Consider the following 20,124-nt stretch of genomic DNA (forward strand, 5'->3'; position numbering starts at 1 on the left):
ATACATATGAAGCTTTGAGAGTAATTATTGGAAGTGTTTTTGTAGTTCCTGATTTGCTCAAGTTTTACATATTACTAGATTTGATCATTTGACATGTGTTGGTGTTATATCAATGAGTAAAGTGATGGGAGCCATTCCTTATAGATAAAAGTATATTCTTCACATGTATCAACCTCAGGTTTTTAGTTGTATATAACACAAGGCTCATGCAAATGCAAAATGGCTTTAAAGTCTCTCCTGTATCTTGAAAAGAGTTAAACTTCAACATAGTGAAGTGACATTATTACAGTGGAACCCACTTAATGTTATGTCTGTTAATGTCAATTTCCAGTTAATATAATTTTTCTTGAAACACCAATTTTTCCTCTATATATTCTATGTAATCCAACATCTGATAATATCACTTATTTTTATGTAAGCCTCTCTTGATATCACTTCATTTTGATGACAATCATCCAAAAAGTCACACCTAGACCCGTTATGTAAGCAACATCACTGACTGATTGACCAACTTACCTGTAAGGTCCAGATTAGGCCAAAGGAAGTCTAGTGCATTTGTTTTTTTAATTGCCTAGTGCATCCCAAGTGTTAAAATGTGGTTTAATCTCTTTGTCTCTTGGAACTTGTCATGATGGAATCAATGTTGGAGTTGGAAATTTCCACTAAATTTTCCAATGTGCTGGTGAAACTTCTTGAACAATAGTCTGTAGAATGCATATCGAGACTAATTTGGAAACAAAACAGATTGTTTTGCAACAGACATTTCAGAAAATAATCAACCATGAACTGTAATTTACTATGAAACATGTTTGTTTTTGTGATCCATGGGACACTAAACCCAAACAGTGGCATGTCAATGTCATCATTATGAATGTCACCATCTTTAAATTTACGAGAAAACATTTCCAATAGAAAGCTAGAGATGGTAAAATTATCAATTTGAACTTTAAGCTTTGTGAAACAAACTCTGGATTAGGCCTAATTGAACACAGAAAATTATCACACGTGGCCCGAAAAGCTTCACGAGTGTGGCTTATGTTTTTGGTGATATTGTAATAATTTTATCAGACCATAAATTCAGGGTAAGTACCATATCTTATGGAAAGAGGTTGGAAAATCATTTATTGCTTAAGTTACCACGAGCACTGGTAAGGTCATAAAATGTTCTGACCGGGTTTTCCCTATGGTATTTGATTGGTCAATAAGAATAACCCCTGATGTAACAGCAAACCAATCATGGCATTTCAAAGGTGAATAGTTCATACTCTGTTGACTATTTTTGTCGAGTTGCGATCTTTCAGAACCCATTTTATTGAAGTTTCAGCGATACTCGCTATATATAGGATATGATTTATGATATGATTATAATTTGTGACAGCAGTTTAGATATTTCAAAGAATAAACAAACAAAAGCTAAGGAAAATCACTGTTCTTATGGGAAAAACAAATGAAATTACAAACGTCTTGTCTTCAAACAATATCTGTTAAAAACAATTCAGTTTGGTGAATCAGAAAATTTACTGCCTGAGTTTCTTAAATTGTTTTTTCTTTTTTCCCCTGGACACAAGAATAATAAATCTAACGAATAATCTATCTGGAAAAATTGAAGAATGATCACTAAAAGCTAGCTAGACTAATGGGGAAAAAACATGTTAAAAGTTTCTGGTGACAACATGTTATGGAAGTCACATTTGCTGTATGTTGACTATTAACCTTCCTTCACAACAATGGTTGGCTATAAAAACACATCAGGAGAGTTATATAACTTTAGTGGCTGTGTAAAAACCTTGAAAAGACCTTGAATTTGATTTGCTGCTGTTTATATGAGCTGTGCTTTCCAAGGGAATATTGCAGATTATCAAAGTTTCAGAAAGTGTATTTGATACAGTAAACAAATTTATGTACCTTAAGCTGCTCTGTATGATGGCTGTTTCAGAAGAAACTAGGAATGATATAAGTTTAAGTCTAATAATTGATGCCTTAATGTTCATGTAAAAAAAATCCCCCAAAAACTGAAAGCTGTCTCTAAAATGAGATGGGATTGTTCATAAGCCATCGTGTTTTATCCATTGCTGTGTGCCATGTGTAAACTTTCAATTCAAAACACTTCTTTTCGATAACTGAAAGTTCGTTGGATCTTATATTTGGCATGTAGTATGCTGGTATGAAGGGCTACACAGCTTGTTAAAATTCATGACCTTGACGTTCTTTCAATGTCACAGGGGTGAAAGGTTTTGAAATCTTTAAACACATTCTTTTTGATAAACAAATGCCAATGGTGCTGCCATAGGGCCTGTATCATGCTGGAATGAAAGACTACCAAGTTTGTTTATAAGACTGGCCTTGATCCTTTTTAAAGGTCACAGGGATCAAATGTGTTATAATCGTGAAACAACTTTTTTATAACCAAAAGGTCTGGGCTGTTGATATTGGATCTTTAGCATAGTTGTATGAAGGCCGGGCTATTAACTATATTCAAATGATTGACTTTTACCTACTTTCAAGGTCTTTGGGGTCAGATATGTTGAGATCTTAAACTTTCGTCATTCAACAAGCCATAGTTCGGAAGTCATGGTATTCGTGTAGTAGTATGTGTAAGGAACAGGATATCAAGTTTGTAGAAAATGTTTTTATGAACAAACAATGTTTGCTTTGTAAGCTGTACAGTAGTTAAGCAGTTTAGGCCTATTTTGCCTCTTATATCTATATATAGGTGTTTATAGTCAGATGACCATTAAGTCACATAGGCCTCTTATATATGTTTATCACTAATCGCAGTATTACAGACTTTCATATATATATTTGCTCCAGATATCAATTATTTTGAATTTTTTGGTTTTTATGTGACTTGTTGTACTCTGTATCCTATAAGAGTATCTATTAAGATATAAACCTGTGAACTGTTGTTCCATCAGATAGATGTCAGCATTTCAATTCAAGTTGACATATTTATCTAATTGCCTTGTACATTACAAGTTTATTTATTTCATTATACAGATGGAGAATTTGATTGGTGGAATTAGAGACACAAACCTCAAACTGACCTTGGCATTTGGAATAGGCATCCATCATGCAGGTCTCCAAGAACGGGACAGAAAGTCGGTGGAAGAACTTTTTGTAAACCAGAAAATACAAGTAAGACTGACATTGCAAAAATGTTTGGAAAAATATAACATTGACTTTAAACAAAAAAATGGGTTTCAAATAAATTTTACTTCATTCTATGGTGAAAAAGCAATTGTAAGTGACAGGTAATTCGTGCAGGCTAATGGGCCTCTTGTTGGACTTTGATTCCACTCTGAATACTCTGGTACTTCCAATTATGAAGAGGGTCTCTAGTTCTAAGGGAGATAACTCTAGCTAGTCTGTTAAACAAGCATCAAAACTGCTTTAACCAATTTAATTTGTTTTCGTTTCTTCTTTAAAGCCATCAGAGACTTGATCTTGACCTGTAAAACATACTTTATAAATATATTAATGTATTTAGTCATTGGTGTGTATTTATTGTTTTTCTGTGTCGAGGTTTTTTTATGGTTTTTTTTGAGAAATAGATTTTATAGAATTTAAAATCAGATACATGTTGAGTGTCACCGGTAATGCTTTTGAATTAAAAGATGTATATAGGAATGTCATCATTATCTATCCTAGCATTGATGCAGGGATGAGATAATGTATTTCAGCATTTTTGTATTGATAGCGTATGTATTGTTATGTATATAAGAGGGCTGATTGAGCATTTAGAAAAGCTAAGTAGGGATGTCCTTTTTCAACTCTTCTATTCCTTGACTATTAAAGGCTGTGCACCCGAAGACTGATGTCATTTGGTCACTTGATGTAAAATTGGTAACACTCTGAAGTAAACAAGGCATGTGACTTTTGCAAAATTAACCAAAATCGCTGAAAGAGCAGTGATTCACTATTTGCAAAAGAAAGGTCTAGCACCTAAGGATATCCATACTGATATGGTAGCAACATTAGTGAATAATGCCCCTCTATATGCTATGGTTAAAAAGTGGGTGGCAGAATATAAGCATGGCAATAAGAACCTCGTGGATGATGCCCGTTCTGGAAACCTTGTCACTGTTGCAACCATGATATTGTTATGACTGACAGGCAAGTTACAGAGAGATATATAGCCAGTACAGTTGGCATTGCACAAGAAAGAGTACATTCCATTCTTGTTGAAGATCTTGCAGTTAGAAAGCTCTTGACCCATTGGGTACCAAGACTTCTGACCTCGTCACATGCTAATCAGAACCTTTTAGTCCTAGATCCTGCTTATTTTCTGCAGAGGTTTGTGACTCTGGATGAAACGTGGGTCCACGATTTCACCCCAGAGGGCAAACAATAGTCTAAACAATGGAGGCACCCTGGTTCACCCTTGCCAAAGAAGGCAAAGACTGTTCCATCAGCTGGAAGCTTACAGCATGGATTTTCTGGGATGCTGATGCTATTCTGATGGTAGATTATCTGCAGAAGGGACGGACAACCTATGGCACATATTATGGATCACTTCTTAGGCAGTTAAGAGGAAATATCAAACTCAAGTGCCACAGAAGATTCAGTAAAAGTGTGTTGTTCCACCAGGATCATGCCCCTGTTCACAAGTCTGTTATTGCTGTCATGAACAATTGTCACTTTGAATTGATAAAACATCCACCTTATTTGCCTGATCTCGCTCCTTCAGTATTTTGGTCTATTTCCAAAATTGGAAAAGGCCATTTCCAGTACCCACTTTTAGTCATATGGTAACATCATACATGCAGTGGAGGATTTTCTGAATGGTCATGAAAAGGACTTCTTTAAAAGTGGCTTTGCGGTCCTTAAACATCACTGGCAATAGTGTATAGATACTGAAGGGGATTATACTGAAAATTAATACAATATATCCGTACCAAGTTAAACTATGAGGCTCACAACTTATCAATCAGCCCTCATACATGTATCTATCAAAGAATGTTTGCCAATACCAAAATGTGTTGTGTTGTATGTTGTGATTGTTTGCTGTAGGTTCTGATTGCCACAAGTACACTTGCCTGGGGTGTCAATTTTCCTGCCCATCTAGTTGTTGTCAAGGGAACAGAGTTCTTTGATGGAAAAACAAGGAGATATGTTGACTTTCCTATCACAGGTAAATCAGTAGATATTCTGATATGGTAATAGTGCAAAGTGATGAATATTAAGGATGATTATCAAGATAGGAAAAAATACCTAAGTATGAGATACCAACTGTTTATCAGCTGTCATAATACACCGTCCTTAATAATAGATGACAGCTGTCATTTATAAGTTGTCATCACTATACGTATCAGTATATGGTCAAGTGAGCTATAGGGATACCACAGTGTCCTTAGTCTGTACACAGTGTCCATCGTCCTTAGTCTGTACACAGTGTCCATCATCCTTAGTCTGTACACAGTGTCCATCATTCTTAGTCTGTACACAGTGTCCATCGTCCTTAGTCTGTCCACCGTCCTTAGTCTGTACACAGTGTCCATCATCCTTAGTCTGTACACAGTGTCCATCGTCCTTAGTCTGTACACAGTGTCCATCGTCCTTAGTCTGTACACAGTGTCCATCGTCCTTAGTCTGTACACAGTGTCCATCGTCCTTAGTCTGTACACAGTGTCCATCGTCCTTAGTCTGTACACAGTGTCCATCGTCCTTAGTCTGTACACAGTGTCCATCGTCCTTAGTCTGTACACAGTGTCCACCGTCCTTAGTCTGTACACAGTGTCCGTCATCCTTAGTCTGTACACAGTGTCCATCATCCTTAGTCTGTACACAGTGTCCACCATCCTTAGTCTGTACACAGTGTCCATCGTCCTTAGTCTGTACACAGTGTCCACCATCCTTAGTCAGTACACAGTATCCATCATCCTTAGTCTGTCGTGTGTTGTCTATCAACTTTTCCTACAAAATACTACTAGTCATTAACAACTGAACAAATTTTGACCAAATTTCATCAGAAGTTGTACCAAGTTTGTATAAATATCGGTTCTCGGCCCCATGGGCTGGAGGGACTGGTCCCAAAAGGTGAAATTTTGCAAATTCTTTAAAATCATACTACTGTAAGAATAAGCGGATTTTGCCCAAGTTTGGTCTGAAGTTGTTTTAGGTGAAGAGCAATCAATTTATATAAACGATGGATCCCCACCTGCTGGGAAGGAAGGGAGGGATGGAAGAGGAATCAATTTTGTATAAACAGTGGGTCTTTCCTGAGGACAGGAGGGATGGAGCCCAGTAAGGGAATCTGAGCAAAATTCTTTAAAATCCTACTCCTCTTGAAGGAATGGTTGGATTTTGCCCAATTGTTTGATCAGAAATATGTTTGGGAGAAGGGGAATCAATTTAGGATAAATGGTGGTTCTTGACCCTCTAGGGCAGGAAGGGAGGGAATCAATAGGGGAAATGTATTATATCTTTTAAACAGTTGCGATCCCCACCACTTAACTATATATAGCAGTGATGGGCATCAAGAGATAAGTATATGCATGATGTAAGAACTGATCCTTGGATGAGGCTCCACCTCTCTGGACTTAATTTCTGGGGCATATTTTTTACATTGTCAAGAGATACCAACAAGATAACCATATGAACTCTTACTGGGAACCAAAAGAAAAAAAACCAGTATAATGATAAAAGAATTTACCGTTAGATCTTGTCCCATTAATGAGATTCATTGACTGAGACTGGGTACTGCAGGCACCGACAACAAGCTAACCTGTCTCTATAACAAACACATTCAGTACTGATGTGATGACCTCATCTTGTATATGTTGTGTTTTTTTCCAGGCCCCCATCCCTCTGTCCGTTAACAATTCTGGTTACTGCTACTTTTTGAGAAGTACTGGATAGATCTATCTTAAATTTCATATGTAATAAGCTTTATACCAACACACACACACCACACACACACACACACACACACACACACACACACACACACACACACACACACACACAATGTGCATCTACCACAGATATTGAGATGCATATACATTTGTATATTGACTTGTACATTAGTCAGCCAGTTCACCCGACCTGGAAAGTAATCTCAAAACTATGAATTATGTATTAACAATTCTTTCTTGTTTTCTGACAGTTTTAATCTCAAAATGTTAAATTATGTATGAACACTTCTTTCTTGTTTTCTAACAATTTAATGTACATGTAATTGTCAAAATGCAGACTTGTGTATGTTCATTTACTGTTGTAATATTCTTGTACTACCAGATAGAAATTTAAAAATTTAAAAAGTACAGTAAATTTTACCTTGATAATCTTTCTAGTCTTATTCCAGGTATAACGAGAGGATATTGTACAACAGTAACAGCTATTCTAACCACAAAAATGTATGTAAAGATGTACATGGCATGTACATGTATTAAAAACTAAATACACAGACTTACGATCCTGGAATATAGCTTTTCATTAATTTCATTTTATTTATACAGTTTTATTTGCTATTAAGAAAGATTATTAGTGCTTAAGTAAGGTAGAATATTTCACTCTTAATCAAAAGGCATCACATTAAAAAAGGATCATATGAGAAGTGTCTACCTCCTACCCTACTGTCTACATATCAGATACGGTCAGTTGAGTTGACACTTTGATGTCACATATACAATACCTCATTAGATTTTGAATTGATGTATAACAATTCTTTTTGACTGCCTAAAAATAGGTGTCGGGACATATTGGAGCTAAGTCGTATTTGTGGTAGTGCTATATGAATTATGATGTTACAGAATTCATCAAAAGCCTAAATCGTGGCCAACATCATTTAAGTGCATACCTATAATACAGTCACATGTTAGCAGAACATTGTCTATCATTAGAGCTGACAACACAGATATGCAGTTGAAAATTGGGCATAACCAGTCAACTACTTAATAATTACTAAAATTTGATGTAAATGAATGCAATTTATTCCTTATTTATAGATATTTAGCATTGTTTCAGTCTGATAGAACTATTTTGGTTTTTATGAAGACATTTGCATAAAGAACTCAAATGCAGCATTTTTAAAGGCTTTGCGTTTTTGCCCCTTAGTTTTGTTTGTATCAGTCTGGTACAGAACCTGTAATCTTCTGGGTATGGGAGATATTCTCCATCATAATGTAGAGTGACATTTCTAAATGGGAGACATAAAATAAACCCTTATCTGATATATTTTGGTGACCATTTTTTAAGAATGGATACAAAGCCCTTTGGGCCTCTTTCAACCCTAATGGGATCGTTAGCAAATTTCTCAATAAGACAATTTTAGCACACATTTAAAGTAATTGCGACACACAATATTGTTATCTGTTATCTTCAGTTTTGTGGTGACAAAATATAGTTTACATTAATATAAGTAATACATCTACTTAACACAAATACTTTCTTTTGAAAAAGGTATGGAATTTAGTTTTATTTCACAAACACCTCATACTTCCGTTTTAATATATTCATGTATCATCTGTTCACTGTACAAGGCTTTCACATATGTTATGTTTGCAAATATAGTCCTAAATGATAAATTTTTGGCATATCAGTATATTTATATATTTATCATGCAGTTTATAAAAATGTCTCTCTCTGATAACAGCATGTCCATTTAATCACCATCCATCTGTCAATCATCAACAGATATTAAACAACATTAACATCTCCTGCAAAGCTGTTTTGCAAATTTAAACCAAATATTTAGTATCTTAAGCTTATATGGTCAAAAGTGGTAGAAAGGTCGGGACTGGTTAAGGCCGTAGTAGGTAAAAGGAGATCAGGCAGGTTGTTTACTATTAACTCCCCAAACAGACACATTAGTATAGATATTTCAAAAGTTGCATGGTAGGTAACTCAAGCTTATTAGACCTCTTGTATATTTTTTTTTATTTTCAGTTGAAAATTAAAAAGGACATTATTCTTAGTAAATATTTCTTAGATTTCTGTAGAAGATCATCTGGGCAAACAACATTAATACCAAGAGTTAGTTCCCTTTGTCCATATCTGTGATTATGGTATTTGACAGATGTGCTGCAGATGATGGGACGGGCTGGACGCCCACAGTTTGATGACCAGGGAGTGGCAGTCATTCTTGTCCATGATATAAAAAAACATTTCTACAAGAAGTTTCTTTACGAACCCTTTCCTGTGGAATCAAAGTAAGTTGTGGACCTTAAATTTGATATTTTTTATTTCATCAAATTTGTTATTCAATTTCAGGTTTGTACATTGTATCAGTTTTCTCTAAGGATGCCGGTATTTTCTATTGATATTAGTATTGCAAAAGATTTTTTTAGATACAAGTGATTTGTGAAAATATCTACTCACAACTGTACTATACTTTGTTCTCTAGGTACTAGTTCATGGACACCTGTATAAATCATTAGTCCCTGTCTTTCTTGAAGACACCTATACATATCACTTTTCTATAACATAGACACCTGCATCACTGAGTGATCATGTCTTTCTTGAAGACACCTGTATATATCACTTTCCCATTACATAGACACCTGTATCTCTGAGTGATCATGTCTTTCTTGAAGACACCTATACATATCACTTTCCCATTACATAGACACCTGCATCACTGAGTGATCATGTCTTTCTTGAAGACACCTGTATATATCACTTTCCCATTACATAGACACCTGTATACCTCTCTTTCCTATAGACATCTGGATTTCTTATTGCTACCGGTACCAATAGACACTATTGTCTTCTTGAGATAGATACCATTTAAGTAGACACCTGTATCTTTTATTGATACCTGTCTTCCCAATAGACTCCTGTATCTTACATTGAAATCTGTCTTCTCAGTAGACACCTGCATCTCTATTACATAGATGTCATCTCAGTAAACCTTTAAACCTCTGTTAGAGTGATGTTTTCCAGTTTACCTGTATCTTTTACATGATTCAGTCTCCTGGATGTGCTGCCAGACCATCTGAATGCTGAGATTGTGGCTGGGACCATTACCTCTAAACAGGACGCTATGGATTACATCACCTGGACCTACTTCTTCAGGAGGCTCGTCATGAATCCAAGGTAAGTCATTAAACTTAATATAAGGGAGATAACTCTTCTGAGCTTTAGCAGCTACCAGAAGAAAACTGAACTGATGTAGTTTCACTGTTTGCTTTGCAGGAATCGGCTTTTCTGTGGCACATTTTTATATTTAAGACATTACATTAAAAACACCATTTTGTCTCACTGTTTTGTTTATGTACCTGCCTTTTCATAAAGTTTGCAAAATGTTCTGAGTAAAGATCTATTTGCAGCCTTTCGTATGATGTGTTGGACATGTTCAGTGTGGAATGGTAATTTGAGATCCTACAGAACATAATGTAGAGTGACCACAGGAAAAGTCACATGCTGAGTCATCTGAAACAGAGCAATCATAGGTTCCTTCTCATTTTATCAAGCTTTGATTGCCAAATAAGGCAATGTGAAAGTAATACAATATTCTTTATTGTCACACTACCTGATACAGGTAACATGAAAAAAAGGGTTTTTTTTAATTGTCACAGAGCTTATACAGCTAACATGAAAGTATGGTAATTTTCATTGTGTCATACTAGCTTAGAGTGTGACAGTTAATAGTCAGGTCCTTTATATGAAATCCTATATAAATGAATTGACAGCATATCTAAAGATCAAATCAAGGATAGTAGCTGTGACTAAATTAAACTGAAGTATCATTGTATGAAGAAGGATTTGATCATGTTTTAATGATGTACATATAAGATGCATTAAGTAATCACATGAATTTGATATTTCATACTCCGCAAAAAACTTAATGTGCGATGTATGTCCATTTACTTTGGAAAACAAATTGTGCAAACATTGAATTCTGCCAATTTTTCTGTTATGCACTACCTAAGATAGAAATTAGCCAATTTGTTGTGTTAACATGTGTATAGAATTAATCAGATATGACTTTATAATAGCTAATATATAATCGTGAATTATGTCAGGCCTGGAGTCAGCCAACAACTCATCTACTCTTGGACATCTCTCCAAGGAACTATCACATACATCACTGTCCCCCTCCAAGAAAATTTACTGTGTATCTTGTTCTAAAATCGTTGGCCAACAGAAGCCTGACTGTAAGTGCCATATCTTCAGCAGATTTGGAATGCCGGTCTGTTGATTGTTGTGGTCCCAGTATTAGGTGTAAATTTTATGGCAGTATCCATCTTGTGCTTTAGTTGTTTATACCCATTATATCATTGTATTGTAAGCTTCAAGTCTATGTGTCTGCATAAAAACATTTGAAAATAAGTCATTTTAAGCAGGATTAACAAGATGCAATTGTCTTTGAAAAATCTGAGATTTTTTTAACTTAGATTATCTTAAATAGGTTTCTTTTTGAGGTTGTATCTAGAAATCTTCCATGAGCTGGAAATAAGTTAGTTGAACTTTAAGATTTATGTGCAACAAACAGAATTATTGCCATTTTCAATCCTGCAAGCAGTCAATCTCTGTTTATGGGGCATGTATAATGTACAGGGCTAGAGGTTGACAGGATCATAAACAAAGTGTAAGACTTACTGAGTATATATACAAGGTTAAAGGTTGACAGGATCCAAAATAAGGTGCAATGCTCACTAGGTATATATACAAGGCTAGAGGTTCACAGGATCATAAATAAGATACAAGCCTTACTGGGTATATATACAAGACTAAAGGTTCACAGGATTCTAAACAAGATGCAAGGTTTACTGGGTATATATACAAGGCTAGTGGTTCACAGGATGCTCAACAATGTGCAAGGCTTATTACATTGATATATATACAAGGCTAGAAGTTCACAGGATCAGAAACAAGGTTAAAGTTTTACTGGGTATATATACAAGGCTAAAGGTTCACAGGATTCTAAACAAGATGCTAGTTTACTGGGTATATATACAAGGCTAGAGGTTCACAGGATTCTAAACAAGATGCTAGTTTACTGGGTATATATACAAGGCTAGAGGTTCACAGGATCAGAAACAAGGTTGAAGTTTTACTGGGTATAAATACAAGACAAGAGGTTCACAGGATCATTAACAAAGTGTAAGGCTTACTGGGTTTATATACAAGACTAAAGGTTCACAGGATTCTAAACAAGATGCAAGTTTACCAGGTATATATACAAGGCTAGAGGTTCACAGTATTCTAAACAAGGATCAAGTCTTAATTGGTATATATACAAGACAAGAGGTTCACAGGATCGTAATTAAGGTGCAAGGCTTACTGGGCATACATACAAGGCTTGAGACATACTAGGGTATTGAGGAGACCATGGCTAACTGCTTGTATATAAGTAGTAGGCTCAAGACATACTGGGTATATAATACATGTATATAAGGCTTGAAGCTCATTGGGTTATTTAAGGGGCTCACAGCTCACTGGGTATGAATACAAGACAAGAAGCTTGATCACTAGGTTTATGCTGGAACTTGTTCATGGCACAGTGGGCATACACTACCAGAATGTAGGCTCACTAGCTATGTAGGGGCTCATGTCTCACATAGTATACGTACAAGGCTTGAGACTTGCAAGGTTATTAATTGGGCTCTAGGTTTTGTACAATTCTGAGAGCTCACAAGGGTATTTACAATAGGTTGTCGCTCACCCTTGCTCCAGACTCACTCCAGGGCCATGTAGAGGGTCTGAGATCATTCTAGAGTAATATATTAGGCTTGACTGCGATCTTAATTTAACGTTAAAGTGTTAGGCTATGTTTCTTGCCTGATCTTTAAAACCTTCACCTTTCCTCTGACATATATCTGGTGTTGGGCAACTAACCCCCTGCAAACGTAAAACTTGCTCAATAACTTACAGCTGATAAGTTTTCTGGAGATAATTCATGTCAGACTTACCAGTTTGAGCTTATAGAACATTTATACCTTCTGTTTTTAGGTGTTTTGGAGAAGGATAATGAAACCCTTGTTTTTTTATCTGACAGTGATAGATACAAGACATCTACAGTTCTTCCAAGATTCATACTCCCTCTATACTTATAAAACAGAACTCTCAAAATCATCTTCAACAAATCACATGTTTATACAAGAACTTATTTACACCAAAAATTTTCCCCCCATGTTTAGCTCACCTGGTCCGAAGAGCCAAGTGAACTTATGCTGTTATGCAGTGTCTGTTGTCTGTCTGTCATCTGTCTGTCTTCTGGTGCCAAGTTTTTCCTTTAAACAACTTTTTCTCAATAACTAATTGACCAATTTGGCTGGTATGTTCTTAGTATGAAGCTTGACAATATAACCTTGACTTTTGTTCAAGGTCACTGGGGTCAAATTTGTTAAAACCTTTGAAATGTTTCAATTTATAAACTAAAAGGCCTGGAGGCATGATATTTGGCTGGTATTTTGTTCCTAAGATGAATTCCAACAAAGTTTGGAAAAAGAAATAACCTTGACTTATGTTGAAGGTCACAAGGGTAAATTTTTTAAAACCTTCAAATGATTTCTCATGAACCAAAAGGCCTTGAGGTATGATGTTTGGCTGGTATGTTCCTGAGATGAAGACTGATAAAGTTTGCAAAATGATATGACCTTGACTTATGTTCAAGAACACAGGAGTCAACTCAGGACTTATTGGGCCTCTTGTTAAAGATTAAATTATTAGGACATTCAGGGCTGAGTATTCTCAATTTCTGGTGAGGTTTTAACATATAATGTATGATGGATAGCATTTTGGCAATTGGATTTCTTTGAGTATAAATGCATGTACAGTGAACTGTATAGTGTAAGGTGATATTTTCTTAACCTGAACCTCTAGTTAGTCAGTGTAGTAACCCAGTCTGTTTATTACTAGTTAGTCAGTGTAGTAACCCAGTCTCTGTATTACTAGTTAGTCAGTGTAGTTACCCAGTCTCTGTATTACTAGTTAATCAATGTGGTAACCCAGTCTCTGTATTACTAGTTAGTCAGTATAGTAAACCAGTCTCTGTATTACTAGTTAGTCAGTGTAGTAACCAAGTCTCTGTATTACTAGTTAGTCAGTGTAGTAACCCAGTCTCTGTATTACTAGTAAATCAATGTGGTAACCCAGTCTCTTTATTACTAGTTAGTCAGTATAGTAAACCAGTCTCTGTATTACTAGTTAGTCAGTGTAGTAACCTAGTCTCTGTATTACTAGTTACTCAGTGTAGTAACCCAGTCTCTGTATTACTAGTTTGTCAGTATAGTAAACCAGTCTCTGTATTACTAGTTAATCAGTGTAGTTTCCCAGTCTCTGTATTACTAGTTAGTCAGTGTAGTAACACAGTCTCTGTATTACTAGTTAATCAGTGTAGTTTCCCAGTCTCTGTATTACTAGTTTGTCAGTGTAGTAACCCAGTCTCTGTATTACTAGTTAATCAGTGTAGTTTCCCAGTCCCTGTATTACTAGTTAGTCAGTGTAGTAACCCAGTCTCTGTATTACTAGAGAATCAGTGTAGTAACCCAGTCTCTGTATTACTAGTTAGTCAGTGTAGTAACCCAGTCTCTGTATTACTAGTTAGTCAGTGTAGTAACCCAGTCTCTGTATTACTAGTAAATCAATGTGGTAACCCAGTCTCTTTATTACTAGTTAGTCAGTATAGTAAACCAGTCTCTGTATTACTAGTTAGTCAGTGTAGTAACCCAGTCTCTGTATTACTAGTTAGTCAGTGTAGTAACCCAGTCCCTGTATTACTAGTTAGTCAGTGTAGTTACCCAGTCTCTGTATTACTAGTTAATCAGTGTAGTTTCCCAGTCTCTGTATTACTAGTTAGTCAGTGTAGTAACCCAGTCCCTGTATTACTAGTTAGTCAGTGTAGTAACCCAGTCCCTGTATTACTAGTTAGTCAGTGTAGTAACCCAGTCTCTGTATTACTAGTTAGTCAGTGTAGTAACCCAGTCTCTGTATTACTAGTTAGTCAGTGTAGTAACCCAGTCCCTGTGTTACTAGAGAAGTGTAGTAACCCAGTCTCTGTGTTACTAGAGAATCAGTGTAGTAACCCAGTCTCTGTATTACTAGTTAGTCAAAATCAATACGTAGTAGTTTTAAGTTTTGATTTTGTATCTTCTTTCTATCAGGCAGCAGGGCTAGGTTTCAAGTGTCTTCTGACCGTCATGTCTATCAGGCAGCAGGGCTAAGTTTCAAGTGTCTTCTGACCAACCTGTCTACCAGGCAGCAGGGCTAGGTTTCAAATGTCTTTTCTGACCAACATGTCTATCAGGCAGCAGGGCTAGGTTTCAAATGTCTTTTCTGACCGCCATGTCTACCAGGCAGCAGGGCTAGGTTTCAAGTGTCTTTTGTGACCGCCATGTCTACCAGGCAACAGGGCTAGGTTTCAAGTTTCTTCTGACTGCCATGTCTACCAGGCAGCAGGGCTAGTTTCAAATGTCTTTTCTGATGGTCATGTCTACCAGGCAGCAGGGCTAGGTTTCAAATGTCTTTTCTGATGGTCATGTCTACCAGGCAGCAGGGCTAGGTTTCAAATGTCTTTTCTGACCGCCATGTCTACCAGGCAGCAGGGCTAGGTTTCAAGTTTCTTCTGACTGCCATGTCTACCAGGCAGCAGGGCTGGGTTTCAAGTTTCTTCTGACTGCCATGTCTACCAGGCAGCAGGGCTAGGTTTCAAGTTTCTTCTGACTGCCATGTCTACCAGGCAAAAGGGCTAGTTTCAAATGTCTTTTCTGATGGTCATGTCTACCAGGCAGCAGGGCTAGGTTTCAAATGTCTTTTCTGACTGCCATGTCTACCAGGCAGCAGGGCTAGGTTTCAAGTGTCTTCTGACCAACATGTCTACCAGGCAGCAGGGCTAGGTTTCAAATGTCTTTTCTGATGGTCATGTCTACCAGGCAGCAGGGCTAGGTTTCAAATGTCTTTTCTGACCGCCATGTCTACCAGGCAGCAGGGCTAGGTTTCAAATGTCTTTTCTGACCGCCATGTCTACCAGGCAGCAGGGCTAGGTTTCAAATGTCTTTTCTGACCGCCATGTCTACCAGGCAGCAGGGCTAGGTTTCAAATGTCTTTTCTGATGGTCATGTCTACCAGGCAGCAGGGCTAGGTTTCAAATGTCTTTTCTGACCAACATGTCTACCAGGCAGCAGGGCTAGGTTTCAAACGTCTTTTCTGATGGTCATGTCTACCAGGCAGCAGGGCTAGGTTTCAAATGTCTTTTCTGACCGCCATGTCTACCAGGCAGCAGGGCTAGGTTTCAAGTTTCTTCTGACTGCCATGTCTACCAGGCAAAAGGGCTAGTTTCAAATGTCTTTTCTGATGGTCATGTCTACCAGGCAGCAGGGCTAGGTTTCAAATGTCTTTTCTGACTGCCATGTCTACCAGGCAGCAGGGCTAGGTTTCAAGTGTCTTCTGACCAACCTGTCTACCAGGCAGCAGGGCTAGGTTTCAAATGTCTTTTCTGACCAACATGTCTACCAGGCAGCAGGGCTAGGTTTCAAATGTCTTTTCTGACCGCCATGTCTACCAGACAGCAGGGCTGGGTTTCAAATGTCTTTTCTGACCGCCATGTCTACCAGGCAGCAGGGCTAGGTTTCAAATGTCTTTTCTGACCGCCATGTCTACCAGGCAGCAGGGCTGGGTTTCAAATGTCTTTTCTGATGGTCATGTCTATCAGGCAGAAGGGCTAGGTTTCAAATGTCATTTCTGACCGCCATGAATGGTAATTATTCTGTTCCTTAGTGTCAAACTCAGGTGATGCAGTTGTTATTTCCAGTAAAGAAAACAATACAAAATAGTTTTGTTTGATTTTTTATTAATTTTTTGGACATATAAATACTGTGGCACATCTTTTAGCCTAGCAAAGACGTTCATACAGCAACAAGTTAAGTTATTTAAATTATCATGTACACCAAAAGTCTCATAGTAATAAATACTCCAATTTAATTTCAACACAAAATAATATATTGTTTATAATTTATTAACTCTTCACAACATCTTCCTCTCATTCGTTCTCTTTTCTTGTCTTCCTTTCTGATCAATATCTATAGATCTGTCTCCCTCTCTCTCTCTGTCTCTCTCCGTCAATAACAACTACTAGCTTTAAGCTAACAGATGATGCCCTTGTATGTGTGTGTTTTTGATTATCTTATTTTTCTCCATTTAGTACCCATATGTATTAATTATGATAAATTTCTGGAAAGAAATTTTGCGACTTGTTTTAGGAAAAATTTGGCTTTATTTGATTAGGAATATAATTCAATCTTTCTCCTGTTTTAATGATATGTCAAAACAAAGAGATGTAGAAACAGAGCTAACTTGTTTGTTATACAATATGGAGATTTTCCATTAGAGTGAGGGAATGATATGTGGAATGGCAATGATGTACTAATGTACAACATATGCATGAATGTGATTCTCAATAAATTAAATGCCATGTGCAGCAAATAAAGTCTAATAAATGGTATCTATATTGTAGTCAGCACTGGCATACCTTAACTCAACAGATTATGACTAGATAAAACCAAACGAAATAAAACACTAGCATATCACAGACAATCGTCCCGAAAACGCTCTCACATGTGCTTATGTTTTAGACAACAGCGTTAAATTCATTATGAATAAAAACCAAGTAATTATCATTTTGAAAACAGCCGAATTAGGACAAAGCACAATTTATTTCATTATTGCCTTTTTTTTCTTTTTGAAAGAAAATTTGGACTAATACCAGATAATTAAGTTAGGTGTTAAAATGCTGTCATTACAGAGGCACACAGAGGACGTTCTCCAGGCCTCCAATATATACTGTACAAATATATATATATATATACACATGTTACAGTGTTACTCACTGTCATGGTAGCTTCCTAAAACTTTCAGAATACATTACAAATCTGTCCTCTTTCATTTAAACTTCAAAAAACAATGCATTTCTTAATATCTAAAAATGCTTATGTTAAATGCTGATTGAACTGAAAAGTTTAGCCAGTTTAATTTAATCTCTGTAAAGATGTTTTAAAGCTGGAGATAGAAATGGGAAAATAACACTTTTTGATTTTTGAATTTCATATGTTGATGTTTTCCAATATTTACTATTGATTGATGGTGTTGACATAACTAATTTGTTAACATCTGGTATTGTATGAAGTTTGATTATGTACCTGTTTGTTTAACAAAAATCATCCTAAGTTTGTTCAGGTGATAACATCAGTGGATTAGTGCTACTATAATAGACTGGCCATTTGGGATATATACGTTTACAGGTAATTACCGTGCGATTTATGGAACAGGAGGAAAACATGCATGATTAAAAATCTTACAGAATGGTTTGCATAGTTTCCAATGTGATTTGTATTTCTAGTATATTTACTTAGAAAAAGTGTGATTAGAACAAAATTCAAAAATTAAAACTAATGTGTGTGAATTGAGGACAGATGAAAGGTATAGAGCAATTTGCTGATTGACAATAGATTTACTACATAAGCTATGCTTGGTTAGATATACCTAGCACTGTACATTAGCTGTACAAATTCTAGAACATTGAACATGAATCTATATACAATGAATAAATTAGACAAACCGCTATTTAAAATGTTATTGCACATCATTATCAACGTGTGGTTTCCTCATTCAACATTGCACAACCTTGTAACCGTTCCACTGGAGAAGGGACGGGAATGCCATATCAAGTACTATGCTGTCACCTGCTGACGCTGTAAGCTCAGGTGTATGGATTTTACCTGTGGCGTCCCATCAATCGACTCCTCCCACCAGCTCAAAACTCCCCGGTAAAACTGTGCTTACTCAGGTAGAAAAACAGATAGAAACGGCACTTTTTTATCACAGAAAAAAAATCCTTGTCTTTTATGTAATTCCTAAAATCTGCAATTTCTGCTGCACATCCAAGTGAAACGTTCAGATTCCTACTTGTAAAAGTTTGTGTATTAGAAACTGCAGAATGGTTAAGAAACCATGGAAGTCAACATATAAAATAATGCTTAATAAAACGTCCTTTGATGAATAGCTTTGGAAGCCTCTTCTTCCATTGTCAAGTACATTACACAATATTTGTCCTTCTCTAATTGTGAAATGGAATATTGATGATATGATTGGCTGGATTAGATCCAAGGTCATGATCAAGGTCACATGTAAAAGTCTTAGCTGCACTTAATGTTTGTGTGTAATGGGTGGAGATCACATCTCACTGTTCCATCACATCATGTGTGAGATCACAAGGGATAAAATGCTGGTGATCACTCAACAGTCCACGTAGTTGTAACAAATGTCTGTCCTTGGGATCGCATTCTGTTGGAACTCATTGCTGTTTCTGTAACCTGGATTCTGTACCTCAATGAACTGGTTCTTGTCTCTCCTCCTCTTTCTCTCTCGTGACCTGTCAAAGTTCAGAAGATTGATATATATTGAGATTTACAATGTTTTCTTTCAGTGTGTAAAAGAACATATAGTTTCTGATACTGCTGGGTTTTTTAATAGTGTTTCTTTAAACTATCTTTAGTTAATTTTCAAAATATAAAGCATTATAGAAAAGGTATGGATTATTGAGAATAACAATGGTAGTTAATGAAATTGAATTAAAATACAGACAAAATGAAAAGTTGTAATTAATGAAAATACAAAAGTAGCTCAAGAAATTATTGAAAATACACCTGTAAAATGGTAAAAACTTAAGTATGTGTAGTATTAATGACTTACCATTTAACAATAAGGAGAACTAACAGGATGACCAGAACAAAACTCAGGGTGCCGATGACTCCGCCCACAATGGCAGCTGTAAACGAAAACAGTATAGGGTCAGATTCTCAGTCTGTATACAGAGAATAACGGTTGTAAATTAACGTAAAATCTGTCTAAGTTTATATATTGTGTCAATAATCTGATGTAGAACAATGAAGAATTTAATAGTAAAATGCTTACCAAATGGTAATTTTTCTGTTTTGTCCACGTTAACATTGTTAACTGTCTTGGTGATGGGAATGACGTGTTTGGGTGAGGTTGTACTGGGTGCCACTGGTTGTGCCGTCTTCTGACTGGTTACCACAGGCAAGGTCGGTCGTTGAGTGGTGGTTGTCAGTTCTGGTGTTGCTATAGCAAAAACAAGAGGAGATAAGTATCAGGGAAAATGAGAAATTGCAGGTTTTTACTTTTATTCAAAAAGTGAATAAACAAAATGTGATAGAAAGATTTTTG

The 20,124-nt window shown here is 36.4% G+C and overlaps 2 protein-coding genes across 2 annotated transcripts in view; one reads left to right on the forward strand and one right to left on the reverse strand.

The window, feature by feature from the left end:
- LOC132563642 (activating signal cointegrator 1 complex subunit 3-like) overlaps positions 1–20,124 on the forward strand; it is a 269,825-nt gene that overhangs the window by 142,646 nt on the left and 107,055 nt on the right. The window contains exons 31-34 of the mRNA XM_060228382.1: positions 2,998–3,135; positions 5,011–5,131; positions 9,017–9,149; positions 9,910–10,035. Of these exons, the coding sequence (XP_060084365.1) occupies positions 2,998–3,135; positions 5,011–5,131; positions 9,017–9,149; positions 9,910–10,035 (518 nt within the window). The remainder of the gene's footprint in view (positions 1–2,997; positions 3,136–5,010; positions 5,132–9,016; positions 9,150–9,909; positions 10,036–20,124) is intronic.
- Positions 16,716–20,124, reverse strand: part of LOC132563645 (uncharacterized) — a 73,698-nt gene continuing 70,289 nt past the window's right edge. The window contains exons 6-8 of the mRNA XM_060228384.1: positions 19,852–20,019; positions 19,630–19,705; positions 16,716–19,309 (exon numbers count right to left, since the gene is read on the reverse strand). Of these exons, the coding sequence (XP_060084367.1) occupies positions 19,174–19,309; positions 19,630–19,705; positions 19,852–20,019 (380 nt within the window). The 3' untranslated portion in view covers positions 16,716–19,173. The remainder of the gene's footprint in view (positions 19,310–19,629; positions 19,706–19,851; positions 20,020–20,124) is intronic.

The sequence above is a fragment of the Ylistrum balloti genome, unplaced genomic scaffold (genome assembly GCF_031769215.1).
Source record: "Ylistrum balloti isolate Yb309-2 unplaced genomic scaffold, AGI_CSIRO_Ybal_v1 Utg371806, whole genome shotgun sequence".
NCBI classification, from domain to species: Eukaryota; Metazoa; Mollusca; class Bivalvia; order Pectinida; family Pectinidae; genus Ylistrum; species Ylistrum balloti.